Genomic DNA, 17,897 nt, shown 5'->3' on the forward strand with positions numbered 1-17,897 from the left:
CTACTTAACTAAATTTAGAATATTGTTAAAATAAGACAGGCAAATATATAATGAAACAAAAGCTTCTCAATATAGAAGAAATTAATAGCACAGTTTCCACAGTTTGACTTCTGAAAGTACATTCACTTCTGCATTGTCACTTCTGTAATTGGTTCTGTCCTCTACATGTTAACAATGCATAGTCTGTAACTGATTTCAAATATGATCCTTTAATAGTCAGTGTAATAAAATTAACACATGCTTTGAGTAACAGAGTGCTTGCTATGTTTCCCCCAAGTTCTCAAGTCCACCTTCCTTTAATTTTGAAGAAGTATTGCATATTTGGTATGTGTCCATCTATTGATAATCTTTCTTCCAAAAAAAAACAATTGAACCAGTCTTTCTGAGTATTTCTATGTGTCCATCTGTGCCTGTTAGCTCACATTTTAATGCTATGAAAGACATTTTTACAAGAGAATGGTTGTAACAGAGCATGCAACAATTTTACTTACAATTCTTAGAAAATTAGGAAATACCCTAATCGTATCCACTGTGAATTAGGAATCAAGATCTGTATGCTTGTTATAGTGTTTGATCAAAAGCCAGTGTTAAAGGAAGCAAAATAATGGTGCAGGTAGCAATGTTGGGGAATGCTAGGGTAGCTGTATATTACTCCATCCAAACTAAGTCCAATTTTTTTTCTCCCAAAGTTTGAACTTAGATCAATAATGTTAACCTATTGCAAGGCTCCACACTGAAATGTGACAGAAATTGGGTGAGTTTAATTCAGTATTAAACAGTATCAGTAAAATTCACCAAACTTATTAAGGAAAAGGCTCTAAGCAAGACAGTCTAACCTAGAACTCGATTTCAATGGGCTGCATAGAATGTGCTAAAAATCATTTGGTTATTCACCTTTATTGCCCCCCTTTTTTTCATGTTTGATTTAATTTTTTGTTTTGTTTTGTTTTTTAATGAATGCTGTTGTTTTGAAGATACTTGTTCTTTGTTGCAATTAGTTATTCTACTGCCAGTATATCAGTCAAAATGCTTGCATGTGCTCCGTGCAGTCATACCTGTCATATTGGGACAGACACAGAATATTGAATGGTATAACAATGAAAGAAAACAGGAGCTCGTCAGGGACAAGGTTTACTTTTGGAAAATACATGTTTACAGCACAAGTTGCCTAATCATCATATTTTCAATGGAAATAAATAAAGCACCTAAAACATCCTGCTTCTTTCTGTCACTTGTGCTCAGCTGGCCTCAGCTGTTAGACTTACTTTAATATATCACAACAACTGTCTTTGTTTTCATGAATCACTGAGGAAAAAAAAGAGAGCAACTCCAGAGGGAGCTTGTTCTGGCCTGAAGGCACTACTCCCACCACCTTAATTCTGCTGGGTTTTTCTGGTTATAATGTCTGATAGCCATATGTCCTGAATCAGTATCATTTGGAGCGGGATTGTTCTGGAAAAGTGAGAAGTCAGTCATGATTAGGATATCAAAATTCTAATTATGGATATGCCTCATTCACAGAACCCAAGGAAGTGCATGCCACCTGCAAGCCACAAGTGCCTCCGCCTCACTCTTGTTTATCTGGTTGTGATAGTGTATATGAGTATTGAGGAGAAACAAGCAAAGTCACTTTGGACCATCCAGTTTGGGCCCCTTCCTTACAACACAGAAAGCTGAAAAGCATGGCCCCTTCCTACATGCTTTATTATTATAGGAGTTATTTTATTGATGACTGCATGTCACTGCTTTTAAAAGAAGGGGAAAGCACTTTATGTGGATGCACACAAATAAGATTGTTTCTGCAATATTGTTTATTTTCTTAATTGACCTTGGACTTCATTATGCAAAAATGCATTCTTAACTTTTTAATTATGAGCTTTCTTAAGATTGAGCTTTTTCTTAAACTGCATAATGAAGGTGACTGCGTAATGCTTGTGTTTGGTCACCAATAACATTGATGCAGTGGTATTTCCCATTTATTGCAGCATCCTGTATGGTACTAAGCAAACTTTAGAAATACTTCAAATACTTGTTTGGACAGCTTTCAAAAACTAAGTTGTCCTTGCAGCAGTGAATTGCATAAATTTGAAATGAAATCTCAGGAAAATATCTAATGAAACCAGTAAGTTACTTACTGCTGATTTTCTTTGTCTAACATTTGGGAGTCATAGAAATAAGGATTTAACTCAAGGTGCTGAAGGCTACTGAGATATTGGTAAAGGATATCTTTTATATTTAGCCCCTGGTTTTCATGAAACCTCCTTTACCATGTATAAACTTTGCTATTGCTCAACAGTTTAATAATTTAGTGAGAGAAATAGTACAATTATGTTTACCTTTTTAAAAGAAATTAAAATATACTCCATACTTGCACTGAGCCAGTACACTTGATGTACTTGCCTTGAGACATCCTACAGATCATGAATAGAAATTAATTTCTTTGCTCTGTTATTGTTTTTCCTTCTTTATAAAACAACAGCAAGAAGTTACATAGTTACTTGAGATTTGTTAAATTAATATTATTAATCTTCTTCTGCATGCTTTTTTGAATAGTGGTTTTCTAGTCACTGCCCAACTCAGGAGGTACTTCCCTTCTTGCCTTGTCTTAGTAGTGCTTTTTGATATTACTACAGTTTGCCAGTCACTGAAAACTGAAATCTGTTGTCTAGAAGACTACAGTCCATGCAGAAGTCCACCTGATGTGACAGTATCTTCAGACCAACAAAAGTAAAGGTGCTGCTCTCAAAATGCTAGTTGTAATTATTCCTGCACAACTTCTGTCTGTAATAGTATAGGAGGTAAGACTTCAGCTGAGGGAGGAACAGATCAAAGCTTTGTTCTTCAGGACTTTCAGATTAGCAGCCTCCACTTCTGTGAATTGCATCCTAGCAACATTCTGGATGATGATGCCTACTGTTGAAAAGGTACCACTGTTTAAACACTGAAGACTGGACCAAAAAAGAAAATTGTCCAGGTTTTGGCTGGGGTAGAGTTAATTTTCTTCAGTGCTGGTATTTGTGTTTCATATTTGTGCGGAACACAGAGTTGATAATAGAAGTTTTTGTTACTGCTGAACAGATAAGAGCCAAGGCCTTTTGTTTGGTACTGCCACACTGGTGAGGGTACTGGGAGTGCTTGGGAGGAGATACAGCTGAGACAGGTGACCCAAAATGACCAAAAGGATATCATGCTGGTGGTATATGAAGTGGGGGGGATGGGGGGGAGGGGGGAATAGGGAAGAAGAAGGAGAAGGGAGGGTGCATTTGGAGCGATGGCATTTGTCTTCCCAAGATGGCTGAACACCTGCCTGCCCACAGGAATCAATTCCTATTTTTCTTTGCTTTTGTGAGCAGATTCTGCTTTCCTTATTAAACTGCCATGGCTTTTCTCCCTTTTCTTAGTCTCTCCCCAGTCATGCTAATGGGGCAATGAGTGAGTGGCTGTGCAGGGCTTGGCGGCTGGTTGGGGTTAAACCACACCAACTTTGCTCACTATTTCAGCCCTCCACAGCCTTGCTCTATATCCAGTTCAGTGTAAAACACCCAAGTCCTCCTTGAAGAGGAGACTGAAGTCTGTAACCTCTCTGCCAGCACAACTGAATCATACACTTTTGTACTCTAGTCTGTAGATTTATGTCTTCTCTGTGCTCTCCTTCTAGATTGAGTTTTGAGGGATGCCAACAATACCCAAGGGGTTGAAAGCATAGCCCTCATGAGAAAGAATCTGACAACAGCTTCAAAGTATTTTAAAAGGATGAACTTTTCTGGTTCTTCACAGTATGACTTTCTGTAAAAGGTGACAGCAATCACTTCTTGTCCTATTGTGCTGGGAAAAAAAAAAATAAACCAACCACAAGCCAACAAACAAATAGAGAGGTAAAGTTTACTTTCACAGCGTGTATAGTTCATGGAGTACAAAGACCACCACCCTTGTCAGCAAGAGCCTGCTGGGCCCTATTCGGGAACCACACAGATGTGCAGCTCCCAGTCTCTAAGCTGCCCACATTGAAGCCAGGTATTTCTGGCGCTTGGATGCCTATGGTTGCCACTGAGCTCAGGCCTCCAGAAAAGCAAACCTGAAAGAAACCCAGGCTTCGAAATCCCCCATCAAGTATCCACAGCTGAAGTAGTTCCTTGAAAGTGCACTTTTTTACTTCACTTGTTTCTCTCCTTTTATGCCAGCCAACGTTTTTAGGGCGCAGAGGTAGTTATGGAGATTCAAGACCTGCAAGGCAAAGAACAGTAGAGATTAAGTTTTCCACGTTTTCAAAGTAATACGAGAGGGCATCGGCCCTGCTATCTAGCCACAAACAGGTGCAGCTAAGGCCCAGAGCCCGCGGAGAAAAAGGAGCGTGTCAAGGGGAAGGTGGGGAGCGGGAGCCCGAGGAGGGAACTGAAGTGCGCGGGGGAGTGAAGAGCCGCAGCAGCCAGCAAGGGCGGGAAGAGGGGAATGCTGCTCGAGGGCTCCTGGACGGCTGTTCCGGGCACAGCGACCTGCCGGCGGGAGACGACAGCCGCGGCCCCGGGGAAGGGGAGGGGGCTCGGGTCGGGGCCGGGGCCGGGGCGGTGACTCAGCGCCTCTCGCAGCGCATAAAAGCGGGCGGCGGGCGGCGGCGGGGCTGGGCTGGGCCGAGCGCCGCGGTCGGGGGCTTGTGGCGGCCGTCGGGTGTGCTGGGGCCGCGCCCGCGGGACGGGGACGCGATGGGGATGGCCAAGCTGCGAGTGCTGTGCGCCGCCGTGGCGCTGCTGTGCGCGGCCCCGCCGGGGCACCCCGGCGCCGTGCTGCCCGCGGGCGAGGGCGACGGCTACGGCGTGAAGCTGTGCGGCCGCGAGTTCATCCGCGCCGTCATCTTCACCTGCGGCGGGTCCCGCTGGAAGCGGCTCTCCCTGCTGGCGGTGGAGCCGGCGCCCGCGGCCGGTGAGTCCCGGGAGCGGGGCCGAGGGCAGGCGGCTGTCGGGGCGCTTCGCTCTCTGCCGGGCGAGGAGGGATGGGGAGAACGGGAGGGAGCGGGGAAGGGCGAGCGTCCCGCTGCGCCTCTCGCTCCTCCCTCCCTGAGCCGCCGAGGGAAGGTTCGCGTCCTTCCCTCGCTTTCCCTCTAGGTCCTAGTTGGCATTTCCGAGACTTTTGTAAGGACGGCCTGGGATTCAAAGGGAAAGAGACGGCAGGCGCTGGGGCGTTATTTGCCGGGGTCGTCGGCAAAGTTTTTGGTCAGTTTGGAGACCCCGCGCGGCTGCGCAGGGCTGCCGGCTATAGAGGAGCTTCTACTACAGAATCCCCCAAAATCCCATTCCTCGCCTGCCTTGGCCATGTGGAGAGGTCCGAAGCGCCCTGGGAAGCGATGGGGAATGCCTGTCGCTATGGCTTCTCTCCCTTCCCGAGGCTCCGTAATTTCTCGGGCGGCGCAAAAAGCGGGATTCCTGCCGGGGTTTTCCTCCCCGACGGGAGTCCTGGCGCCGCGCTCCCCGTCGGAGCTGCCGGGATGTGCGGGACCGCGGCGGGCGGGGAATCGCGCAGCGCTGCCGCTCTCTTGTGCTGCTCTGCATCCAAGAGCTGGCACCTCGGAGAGAGGGCTCCGGTGCTCCGGGTTACAGTCGGCTCAGCAGGAACTGCTTTATGGTGAAACAGTTAATGGGTAAAATATTCCTCATAGCTTCACTGTCTGCTATCCCAAGCCCCATCTGTTAACAAATTGCTAGTAGATGTCTTTTGGGGTGTGTTTTCAAACGCGGTAATGTAACAGTAATTTTAAGTGATTCCTCTAATTTATATTGGTATCTTGAATACTGAAAAATAACGTTTTTAAAAGGACAAAAGATGGAATTATGGCTGAAACGTGCAATGAAAAAGATATTTTTTTTCTGATTAAACACACTTTAGGAAATAGCCTAAGACTTCAGACAGCTAATGAAGCCAGTATTCTGGGTTTTCTGGGAATTTTTTGCCTTTCCTGCCTTCCCCCCCAACGGGTTGAGTAAAATATAAAAGTAGCCTTCATAATTACAACAAATTAGTTATTTACAGCCTCTGTGGGGATTATGTTCTTCCTCTTTATTAACAGCAGCTTCTGAGGACAACAGTCACAAAGGAGCCTCCACTATGCTGCATGATGTCTAACTAGAAGGCTTCTCCACCCCAAAAGATTGTTATTTAGCAGTCACTGTCTAATTTATAAAGCAGCTACACCTACTTTTATTTTTGCACATACTCAGCCAGCAATTCTATCTGAAAATTAGGTTCTATACACTAATTGGCCACATATAAATAAATACAAAATTTGCTGGATGTTCTCATGTTCTTTCAGCTTTCTGAAACAAAAAGTAACTATATCAATAGCATTAAGATCACAAGACAAAGACTTATTTTGGATTCTTTTAAAATCAAGACTTGAAGAAGCTGCTTTTCTTCACATTAGCTGAAGTAAGCAAAACTACTTGTCTTGCAAAGGTAAATTGAAGAGAAACAGTGTAAGGTGAAAGGAAATAAAGGTGAAATGGATTTTTTGAGAGCACTTATGTCAGTGGGATGAAGACTATTTTAAGTAAATTCCACAAGTCCCTGATATGCCTTGAGAAACGAAAGAAATTAGTGTAAAGCATCATTTGAAAATCACTGTAGAAAAATGCAATCTAAGAAACAGTTTGCATTCAATCTTTGCTAATTTAGTCCTTCCTATATTTGTTCATCACATGATACCAGTTGGTGTGATTGTGCACAGGAGAGGAGGGGTCTGATCTAATTCATCAGACACGTGACATACCTCTGTGGTGTTTCTGGATACATGTTTTACAACAAAATTCTGTTTCTGTGCAAAGATTGAGACTTCTCTGTCAATAATACTGCTGTTGTGACAGGATGCCTTTACTTCAGTTACAGCTGTTTCTGTGTACTCTGCATGTCTAACAGGAGGTATTGGCTTTAAAACATAAATTCTGCTAAAAGTAAACTACAAATAAGTCATGGTGTGGAGACTTAGAAGTACTGACAGTTTTCCTACATAATACATTTCACTTATTACTAACTGAATGGGTGTTGTTGCTATTTCTTTCAGCTGTGTAATCCTTTTGATGCTCCTATAGCCTGAATCTAAGATAAGTCTTTTCTTTAAAACAGATTCTGCACAAACAGCAAGTAACAAAGTCCTGGGAAGCTTCAACCTGCAATCAGTTTTGGATCCTGAAGTGGAGCAGCTGCAGAGAAACAGCCCATTTCTTGGATGGGAGACATTTAAGGACTTGTATAGTTTAAATTACTATAATGAATATGTACCTGTGGCAGGTGACTTTAAAAAAGTTGTTCACCAAGTAGAGGAAGCTGCTCAGAAGGACAGGGGGGGAACAGGAAATGCAAATCCCATGGAATCAAGCAGCTACCTTTGGGCCAGGTATCCCAGAAGAAAACGGGAGTCTCTGGGTTTGGCAGGAATGTGTTGCAAATGGGGCTGTACAAAAGCTGAAATTAGTACTATATGCAGAGTTTAAAATCCTCTCTACACTTATGCATGAAATCAGTGTTTGTTGCAGTACTACTTGATTGATTAATGGAGGAAGAAAACTCTTGCTGTATTTTATCTTGTCTATATGTGCCAGTCAATATAGCTGGTTTTCTTTAAAAAAAAACCCAAAAACAAACCAAACAAAACATAAATGTAATTGCAATGAGTTTGTTTCGCTGCAGTAACTTCTAATCTATATTTTTTACTAAGTCTTTTCATTTTAATGTTGAGCCTTTACACTTATATTACGAATGTATTATATCTTTGTAACACTTTAAGAAAAACTTCAATATTTCATTAAAATGTAATTATACTAAGTGTTGCCAAATTATTCTTCCTCTGTCAAAAGAATGAATATAGAATCATAGAATAATTTGTGTTGGAAGGGACCTTAAGGATCATCTAGTTCCATCCCTCCTGACCCAGGCAGAGAAGGGACAGCTTCCACTGGATGAAGTTGTTCAGAGTCCCATCCAACCTTGGCTTTTAACACTTCCAGGGATGGGGCATCCACAGCTTCCCTGGACTATCTGTCCCAGTGCCTCACCAACCTCACAGGGAACATTTTCTCCCACAATATCTGACCTAAATTCTCCCTCTTTCAGTTTGAACCCCTTACTTCTACTGCTACTAAGTTTCTAATGAGGAGTGCCACTCCAGCTTCCTTGTAACATCCAACAATATTAAAATGGGATTCATGGTACAAAACTGTCCAGAAAGAATATCTTGCCAATTGAAACTTCACTTTACCACACATTTTCTGTTTTCTTGTAATTGCAGAATTGTTTTTGTGCAGTGTTATCTTTTATAGAAAATTCACTGCAACATAAAAATTGCAGCCTGAATTTTTTTCCATATTTATGTATAGGCTTAAGTAGTTAGAATATTAAAACTTTAGTCATTCCTTATCTGCTTTACTCCTCCATTTTCCCCCTACTACTGCTGAGTAAGAGTGATAGATGTGCATCAAGTAACTTGCTGTACAGACACTCAGACATCTTTCTGTGTGTTCTTAAGGCATGCTGGTCTGCACAAATTCAGATGTTCTTCTAAGCTGCTAATGGCTACTGTGTTTATGAATAACTGATTTAATCCTTAGTGTCTAAGCCTTTTGCCTGCCTGCATGTTTTTCTCAACTGTAAAATGTTGTATTTCCAGCTATACAGTTCATGAGGTGAGGGTTTTGGTTTTTGTGACACAGGAAAAGAATCATCTTTACTGTTCTTGTAACAGCATGAAGAAATATGTCATTTTCTTAAACAGCTGTAGTGACTGTAAGATGCTTTTTGCCACTCTGAGTGGAAAAAGCAACTGTGTGAGTTTCTGCTATAGTTCTGGGTGAGTTTGTTTTTGTAACAGATTAGCTAAATGTCTACAGCTTGGCTTCCAGGAATTTCTCTTCGCAGAGAGTTTTAGGTTTGAAGACTCCTAGTTTAGATTAGAATTTCCTAGAAGTCTACACAAGGAGTTGGAGGGGAAGTATTCCTTATTTTTGAGTACTATTAAGAACTTTTGGAGTTAAGATTACTTAATATTAAGCTGATGGATAAGAGGCACATAGAGTCCCTACAAAATACCAAAACAGGTAAATTCCATGTGAGAAGAAACTAAAAATTATCCTGCATGCATTCATCTTGCTAGCAAACTGTCTTCTAAGCTCTTGAAAAGGAAGATTGAAAAAAGTGATTATGGGTATAGCAGGCTTGAGTGAAGCAAAGATATAGTTAAAACCTTAAATTTGTGAGTTTAAGCCTTGAATAGAATAATCTGGAGTTTAACTTGCTGAGTTAGATGTAAGCCAATGGTAAAATTATAAATAGTGTAAGTGGAAATAGTGTTTGAGTGGAACTGTTTCAGGCTGAGATGGGATTAAAAATAGAAAATCACTCTTTGATATAAACAGGCTTTTCTCAGAGGTATGAGTCAACCTAGAGAAAAGGTGAAATTTGTGGTTTCATTTAGTTCCTTAATAGGCCTTATCTATAACAACTTTATCAGGCAGACCATGGCACAGGCAGGTGGCACAGACAAAAATTAACATTGTATTTCAGAGTAAGAAAGTATTTGTGTAAATATTGAAGCATGCTAAGGACCCTCTCCCTCTCCCTCTCCTCCCTCTCCCTCTCCCTCTCCCTCTCCCTCTCCCTCTCCCTCTCCCTCTCCCTCTCCCTCTCCCTCTCCTCCCTCTCCCTCTCCTCCCTCTCCCTCTCCCTCTCCTTCTCTCTCTCCTTCTCCCTCTCCCTCTCCCTCTCCTCCCTCTCCCTCTCCTCCCTCTCCCTCTCCCTCTCCTTCTCTCTCTCCTTCTCCCTCTCCCTCTCCCTCTCCCTCTCCCTCTCCCTCTCCCTCTCCCTCTCCCTCTCCCTCTCCCTCTCCCTCTCCCTCTCCCTCTCCCTCTCTCTTCTTTCCCTTTCCCCTTTCTGTGACACAAGGCTGTATTTTCTAATGGTTTCTTTGCAATGAAGCCAAAGGTGACAATTATGTATCACTCAATTGGAACAGGTCTAGAGGACGCCATCTGCCTGCTTCTCGCATCCCTTGGTGTCCAGAGGTGCTTTTTTGAAGATGAAAAGCAAGCCTTTTATGTGAAAGGAGGTGTCTGACTACTAGGTTGGGAAAGCAAACATGATTTGAAGCAAACATACTTTGGGGCAGACAGCTCAAAATGTAAAATAATGATTGAGGAGAGTATTGTTCCAGATAGTAGAGCAAAAGGACACTGCTGAAAGTGCCCTGGGGTGTGCTGCCATATGTATCCAGCAGCATAAACATGAGGTCAGCAGTTTAAGGAAACACATTCTGCTTGCCATCGCAATTGTTCGGACATATACACTTTTAATGAGGAGAAATTTGATGTTTTTTCCCACATTTCTTTTACGGAGAAATTAGGTATTGAGAAAACAATTTTTTAGCAGTATACTGCTTACAGAAATTCCTTACAGTCCTGTTGATTCAGTCTTACTGCACAGAAAGTGTCCAATTTCTGGACAATCTATTAAGATGTGTGAGCTGTCTTCTGAACAACTATTTTGAGTCCATGAGTAGAAAGTGGTATAACAGGACATTCCCAAATTAGTGCTGCCATTTGTGTCTGCATGAGTGTATTCTGAATGTTTTGGGGAATTTTTTTCACTAGGGGTGTAGTCTGATTCAGGAGTGAGTATAACCTCCTAGAACAATGCCAAAGACATGGGAATAACAGGTTTCCCTGCTTTATTCCCTGCTCTTGCCTTGTTTTAAATCTGATAGAAAACTCTTAATGCAACTATGCAATGTGTTGATTGTGGTATATCTGGAGCCCAGTACTTCAAGTAGTGATGATGTGTAAGTTTGACTATATTCAGAATGCTAAATGTGCTACAGAGGATTGTGTAACACATTCCAGAGACCTGAAAGACACATCTCTCTCCTAGCTCCAGTCCTGTTTGGACAGTTCTTTATTTTGCCAGTCTCTTAAACCATAGAGGAAGATGTCTAGATTCATACTGTAGATGTGGTATCTTTTGGGTTTTTTTTTCTTTTTTTAGCCTCAACTTGCTGGAAAAACATTAAAACTTATTTTTTGCCTTCTGGCAGAGCTGGAGACAGACCTAGAGTTAGCACTCTGAGTTTTAGAGACTACCATGTGTCCTATTCAGTGGGCTGTAAAGAAATGACTGTAGAAAATGACAACTCCTTTGCTACTCAGCAGAATGGAACCTGGGTAGACTTGTATCCCACTTCCTACTCTGCAGTCACTCGCCTCTATAAGCAGGTGGCTGAAAGGGGTCCTTTCCTAATTTATGCCACACTCCCATCACACATGGAACAAATTCTGTTAATCACACAGCTTTCTGTATCTTGGAAAGAAGCACCTGAGCTGTTGGTTCCTTCCCCTGGATTTTAGCTCCAACAGACTTACTTGACTGTTAGACTCCTTTGTGCCACCTGCTTTCTGGTGAGGGCTTGATGTTAGGTACTGCACTGCAACAATTTGCTTGTCCCATGCTGTTTTCTGACCTACAAACTCTAGAGAACCAGCATTAATGGAAAAGAAAGGAAATTCTCTAGCTTGTGCATCAGATTATTTTTCTTCATCTAAGCTTCCTGCTGCCTAAGTTTTTCCTGGAAGTTTTCCCCACTAGATTTGAATTGCTACATGTTCCTCAAGTGCAGCCTACTCTCGTGTTTTAGCCTTAGAGTGATGTATCTCCGTGATTTTTCAAGAGCATGTCATTGCTAACACAATTGAGTGATGTAATGTATCTCTTGTACACAAAGTCAGATGAATCAAAATCTGGCTGCCAACATTTGTGCTTTGAAAACTCCAGGGTCTGCCCTTCAAAATAGTCCAGCCAAACAGCCCACGGCCAGACATGTTCTTTGCCTTGTGTGAATTTCTTCCCTGGACTGCAGTGTTTGACCTGAAACTCTGCAGGTCTTTCTAATTTTTGTGAGATCTCAGCCAGCAAGTGATGCATCTCTTCCGGCACTGAGTGCCTCATGAGTAGCTGTTTTGTCCAAACAAGCTGAAAGCAAAATGCCTCTGAATCAGAATGGGATCCCTATGGTTTCACTGGTATCACTACTCAGTGATTAATTTATTGAAGGTTTTCTCTGTGTCAGCAACCCAGTGTAGTTTGCCTGTGACCATATGTTTCTGGTACTGCAAAAGTCATTGAGCTCAGCAGCAGCTAGTCTTGACCCCAAACACCACCATTGAAATGCTTCTCTGTGTATTTTGCATCTTTTTGTCCCTGCACCAAGAGATAAAGTTCCCTATGTAGCAACAGGGTGACAATCATTTTTTCCTCCTGACCATTTTTCATTTGACCTCACAGCAGTGGGCTGAGAGTTCCCATGCTGTGCCATGCTGACCCCAGCAATCTTGTGCCCTCTGTGCAGAGCTGTTGAGAGGGAGCCCCTTATTTTTCAAAAGGCAAGTCAAAACTCCTGTCCTGCTGACACGTGATAGGTGTTGGCCTTGGAGCTTCTCAGTAACATGAGTGGCTGGTGTGCTCTATGATGGGCTGATGACAGCTAGGACATCTTTCTGGTTTGAGACACCTGCATCCCACAGATCCTTCCAGGCCTGGTTCAAGGAACGGTGTGGGCCAAGTTACTTGAACAGCAAGGCACCTTTTCAGAGCCTCTTAAGGTTTGTAAGTATGGCTGCACTTCCACTGCTGAAGAAATTCTGGTTGTTTTTACATCTTGTCAGATTTCTTACATTCCCAATATTTGTCTTAAATCTCTCAGCTCTAGCTCTCTGGGTTGTCTTCCATTCCCACTGAGTTTCTTTCTCTCACAAGAGAGAAACTGTGTGTTTGTCTTTGTGTATCTAAATTAGAAGATTCAAAAACTGAATATGCCATGGGAAAACGCACAGCCTTCTGTATTTTTCCAGTTGTCTAGCAGTCAGAACTTGTTTGCTAGATGTGAGTCTAATGTAATTTAACTTTTTACCTTGGTTCAGCCTTTACTCACGTGATGGAAGACAAGTATTCTCAGCTTTGCTGTTGGAAACTTAGATGGTTTCCAGCCCAGCACTGAAGACTATTAAGTGTACCTCCCTGCCTGCCAACTCAGCTGCTTGTCTGCAGTGACTCTTAAAAGTGTGGAATGTAGGCATCTTCAAAGAGATACACTCACTTTGGAGAGCACTTTTTTTTTTTTTCTTCCCACTGGAACCTCATCCTTTATTGTCTACATATTCTCTTTTCAAGGATTTTTAGATTATGCTGCAATTCCTGTCAGTCTTTCCAAAATTGATATGAGGCAGCACACCTTCCCAAGCTCTTGCTGACTCCCTCTGACTCTCATTTTGTCACATCCTTAGTAGTTGTAACTTTGTGAATCTACCTTCAAGTACACAAAAGTGTTTTTTTCATCATGTGGCTCCAGCCTTGTCCAAAAATATACTCAGGCAACAGCATCTATCTCAAAATTTGTCAGTGAGCTAGGTTTGAGTTTTCAGAGTTCCAGACCACACAAAAATGAAGCAAAAATCATTGCTGATTAGGAGACAGTCAGTTAAAAAAATACTAGTAAGGATCAGAGCTTTGTACCTATTCTAAACTCAACTCTCATTAGATCCCAATGACTTGGGCTTAAAAACAAAAAACAAAGCAGCAGTTCTGCTCATGGTATGTATGTATGTGTGTACGTATGTATGAAAGAGACTCACTGCTGTTCATTCCTCACTTGGCTAAACTATTGCCTCTTTTAGACCTGCAGAATCCAAGGGTTAAGGAATACATTCAGTGCAGGTAGCTTGGTGGACAGCTGCAGTGTTAGATGCAGATTGGGCTCTGGCAGCCCAAAGCAAGAGGCTGTGAACTGATATGGACTCCTTGCAAAAGAAAGGCACAGGGACTTGTGGTGCTGCCTGGTGACTGGACACTCAGAGCCACAGCAAGAGCCAGCCTGGGCTCAGCAGCCTCCAGCCAAGGAGTCAGATGGAACAGCAAGATCTTTATTGCACTGACTGTGAGGGCATAGGAGCTCAGGGATTTCTTTGTACAGGGTCCCTCCTCAGAGGCACCTCAGGCTTTTCTGTTACTGCACCAGGAAAAAAAAATCACATGAAAGATTAAGATGTCGAAGTCTCTGCTCTGGGAAACCTGGAGTCAAACCAGTAAGGAAACTTAGTCTGACTATATGTGAGTGGGGTCTGCAGGGAGTCAAGCAGGGCACCCACTGGCTCTGTGGAGATCCTCATTATAGAGGAGCTTTGATTCCAGCTGTGGAAGTATCTGCCCATACCTGAATGGTCAGTCTGGGAAGTTTCCTTAACACAATAATCTCTTAAATTTTACCTTTGAGACCAAATTTAACTATAAACTTATATTACAGCTAAACTAAATTAGTTGACCTGAATAGGTAATTGGAGAATTACAAAAAGTGTATTTAACTAGCAAAACTTCACCAGTGATCTCGGGCTGAGAACAGAGATTAATATACCCTAATGTTGTGGATGAGTGGAATACATCTCAAAACAAAGAAGCAGCCATAGGTTTTATTAAGGTAAAATAGAAATTTGACATGTTTCAGTAAATTTGAAGGAATTTGATGAAGAGTAGTTTGACAAGGTTCAATAAGTTCCATGGCAAGGTTCACCTTATCAATTATTGCATGGAGGAAACAAAAGAGAATTGATTTAGAATTTAGAATGCTTCACATAGAGACAGGAGATGCCAAGAATATGGAAGACCCCATTGTTGAGTTATGATGTTCAAAGAGGACCTCCTTATTATCTAAATTCTTTGTGGAGCTGAGGTGGGGCTAGGTCCAATCTTAGACTTAGACAATGGTTTATGTCTAAAGGAATTATCTATACAATGCTTATAATAATGTTGAGTAGCTACAAGGATTAGTAATATTTCACTCATTTTAATTCACCACACTTACCAAGTCACTTACCAAGGATCTGCTGTGGATTAATGATCTGCCTGGGACATGGCAGGATCTGTCAGTGTCAGGTGAGGAATCTGGAATCCCAAGAAGTGTCCATACTCATGGGGAGAGTCATCTGTGCACAGTCCAGCTGCTGTTCAGGCAGTGCTCCAGCTGAGTTCATCCTGGTGGTGATATCTATAAGTGAAGCAGTTGACTGCTAGTGAATAGAAGCTAGATAGATGCACACAGATTGATTTTAGCTATGGTGTCCTGTTCCTTGTGTTGGATTTAATGCATTTTTGGGTTTTGAAACTACCATTTGAAATCTGAATTATTTTCCAGATCACCTTTATGCCATTTCATGATGGCCAGTGTTTGTTAAGTTAGGTGTTTACCTCACCCAGGCTTAGACTCCAAAATTGCTAATAGTAATCTGTAGAAATTCAAAGAGGATTACAGAGCTTTCCAGTGGAAGGAAAAAAAAAATACAAACTATGCAAAATTGGACAGAAAACTTCAGATCAGTAATTCAGTCTAACTGTAATTCAAGGGGCAAGAGGAAATACAGGAAACCATCAAGTGAACAATATAAGTACTTATAAAATCATGAAGAGCCACCAACATGGATTAAAAAAACAAATCAAATTTTGTGGTTAGACGTTATATATCTCGGCATCAAAACTGATAATCCTCACAATTAAACCAGGGTAAGATAAAACAAACTTAACTATTAAAAACTATTAGTTCTGTGAAATTCTCTTAATATCATGTTTCTGCTCTCTAACAAAGGTGTGCTTTCAAGGAGGAGAGACAGACCAAACTGAACTCACAGAATCTTCCTTTTGATCTGACATCTGCATTAATTGTTTGCATGAAAGGAGACAGTGAAGTTGCAGAAAGAACTGGCAAACAGCTGTAGAGGAATTTACTAATGGTATTGAGAAGGAAGGGATTGAAATTACATTGGAATTAGCTAAATTACTTACTGTGTTTAGGAAAAATCAAAATCATTTGCTATAAAAATATTCTTTAAAACAGCAATATCTTTGGCAAATAGAATAGGGGAATTCATACCCCTATGGCAGGTCCTTTTGTTCTGAAGACTGAAGTCAAGCTTAAGCTCAACCTTAAGTGTTACCTGGGATCTTTTCAGAGGCACTTTCAGAGGTAAGAATTTGCACAAGCTTATTTTTAAGTGCCACACTTTCCACATGAAAGCTGCTGTATGCAGACTAGATGTCTGTTACCTTTTTAATTTATAGATCAGTATTATTGAGGAGAAAGAAGCCTGTGACCTGAGAGTTTTAATAGCATAGTTAGAAAAGTCCATTGATCTGATTAGAGCTCACCAGCTGTAGCTCAGGAAACACAAGGAACATGCACATTTAATAGCTCTTTTTTCAATTGCTCTTGATGTAATTGTTCAGCTTTTTGTTGTTTCATTGTTCTTGTTAGCTAAATTCAATAATACACATTATTGCTACTGGAGTTCTTATTGGGGAGAAATTACCGGAATTTTAAATGAATTGCAATATCCTTCAGCTAGACAGTTAGATAAATTTAACTATTTTAAATAATTGATTTGTTAATGTTCAAGTTTTTAATGAAGTTTCCTATAAGTTATGTAAAAATCATTATAAATAATATAAAGTACAAAGTTAAAATGAGTTGTCTAGGTTCAGTAAAAGAGTGGACAAGATAATAGTATCAAAGTGAAATCACTAATACTATTGCATTTGTTGGACACTTATTCTCTTTTTAAGAAGTCAGTAATAAGATTGCAGCTGCATTACAGAGGGGATGAAACAAAATGGTTATTTTATTTTCCCAGGCACCATTCAACCACATATCACCCAGATAAAATAGATTATAGATACTTAGAATATTTGTACTGATTATGTAACTTTGAACTTAAACAGGAATTTTTTGCTTCCTTGTTTAGGTAGTCTGATTTATGGTAGTTCTGATACAACTCTGCAATAGTATCTTTTTTTGTCCAGACACATTTAATCTATCTTTTTGGTTCTCACATTTCTGTTTCTTCCGAGAGTCTTTTACAAGGGGGCAGGTACCTTTATTGAAGTCATCTGACATAATTACATTCTTATGATGTCCCTCATTACAATGAAACAAATTATTTGAGATATGTGTATAATCCAACTTATCTCCACAGGTACACTAGTTGAAGACCCGAAACTGACAGAAAATTTTAAGTATTGTATTCTGTCATTTGTTATGCAAGCAGAAAATGTTGACATTTTCCTCTCTGTTCAATCATTCAATTTGAGGATCTTAAAATACAGACAATATGAACAACTTGAACGATTTTTCAATTGGCTGTTTTGGGGACATCCAGTGTGCTGGACCCTGGCTACTATTTATCAGCTGCTCATTATCAGTCGCCCCAGAGGAGGAAGAGGAGGAAAGCAAACCAGAGGTTACTGTGGCCACTCAAACTGCAGTTGAATCAGGGGAACAACCTCTGTTAGTAGCTACTCCTGTACAGAAGAAATCCAAAACTAAATCACTTTGCTTTGTGAGAGATGAAGAGGAAGCAGGGCCTTCACCACAAGAGGAGGAGGTAGGGCCAGAGTTAATCACCCAGTCCCTATCTCTGGGTGAGCTGCAAGACATAGGAAAAGATTTCAACAGCCAGACAGGAGAGCCCCTGCTGAACTGTCTGCTCCAATGCTGGGATATTGTGGCACATGATATGAAATCACATGGTAGCAAAGCCAAACAAATGGGATCTCTGTCACAGAACTTGGGCAATGACAAGGATATTGGGAAGAGGACAGAAATTGAACCTTTAGAGGTGATTTCTGTCAAAAGGCAGGGAAAGATACTCTTTCAAGGAAGAGCTAATACACAAAAGGGTGTTCACTGCTGTGAACAAAAAAACCACTTCTTGAAGATAGTGCCCAAAAGCATCAATGTGAAGAAAGCTCCCATGGCTTTATGTCCCTCCCTCCTCCAATCTGAGAACAACTAAGAGCTGGGATAAAAGTCTTGGAAGATGGATCATTCATGC

At 41.4% G+C, this 17,897-nt stretch overlaps 2 protein-coding genes across 2 annotated transcripts in view; one reads left to right on the forward strand and one right to left on the reverse strand.

The window, feature by feature from the left end:
• The window catches only part of CD274 (CD274 molecule), an 88,058-nt gene that overhangs the window by 59,217 nt on the left and 10,944 nt on the right, over positions 1-17,897 (reverse strand). The gene's annotated exons all lie outside the window — the stretch shown is intronic.
• Positions 4,635-7,809, forward strand: LOC306814405 (relaxin-3-like). The gene is made up of 2 exons (XM_079330400.1): positions 4,635-4,917; positions 7,111-7,809. Exons 1-2 carry the CDS (start codon positions 4,701-4,703, stop codon positions 7,476-7,478), a joined length of 585 nt encoding a protein of 194 aa, XP_079186526.1. The 5' UTR covers positions 4,635-4,700; the 3' UTR covers positions 7,479-7,809.

The sequence above is a fragment of the Erithacus rubecula genome (genome assembly GCF_903797595.1).
Source record: "Erithacus rubecula genome assembly, chromosome: Z".
Taxonomy (NCBI): domain Eukaryota; kingdom Metazoa; phylum Chordata; class Aves; order Passeriformes; family Muscicapidae; genus Erithacus; species Erithacus rubecula.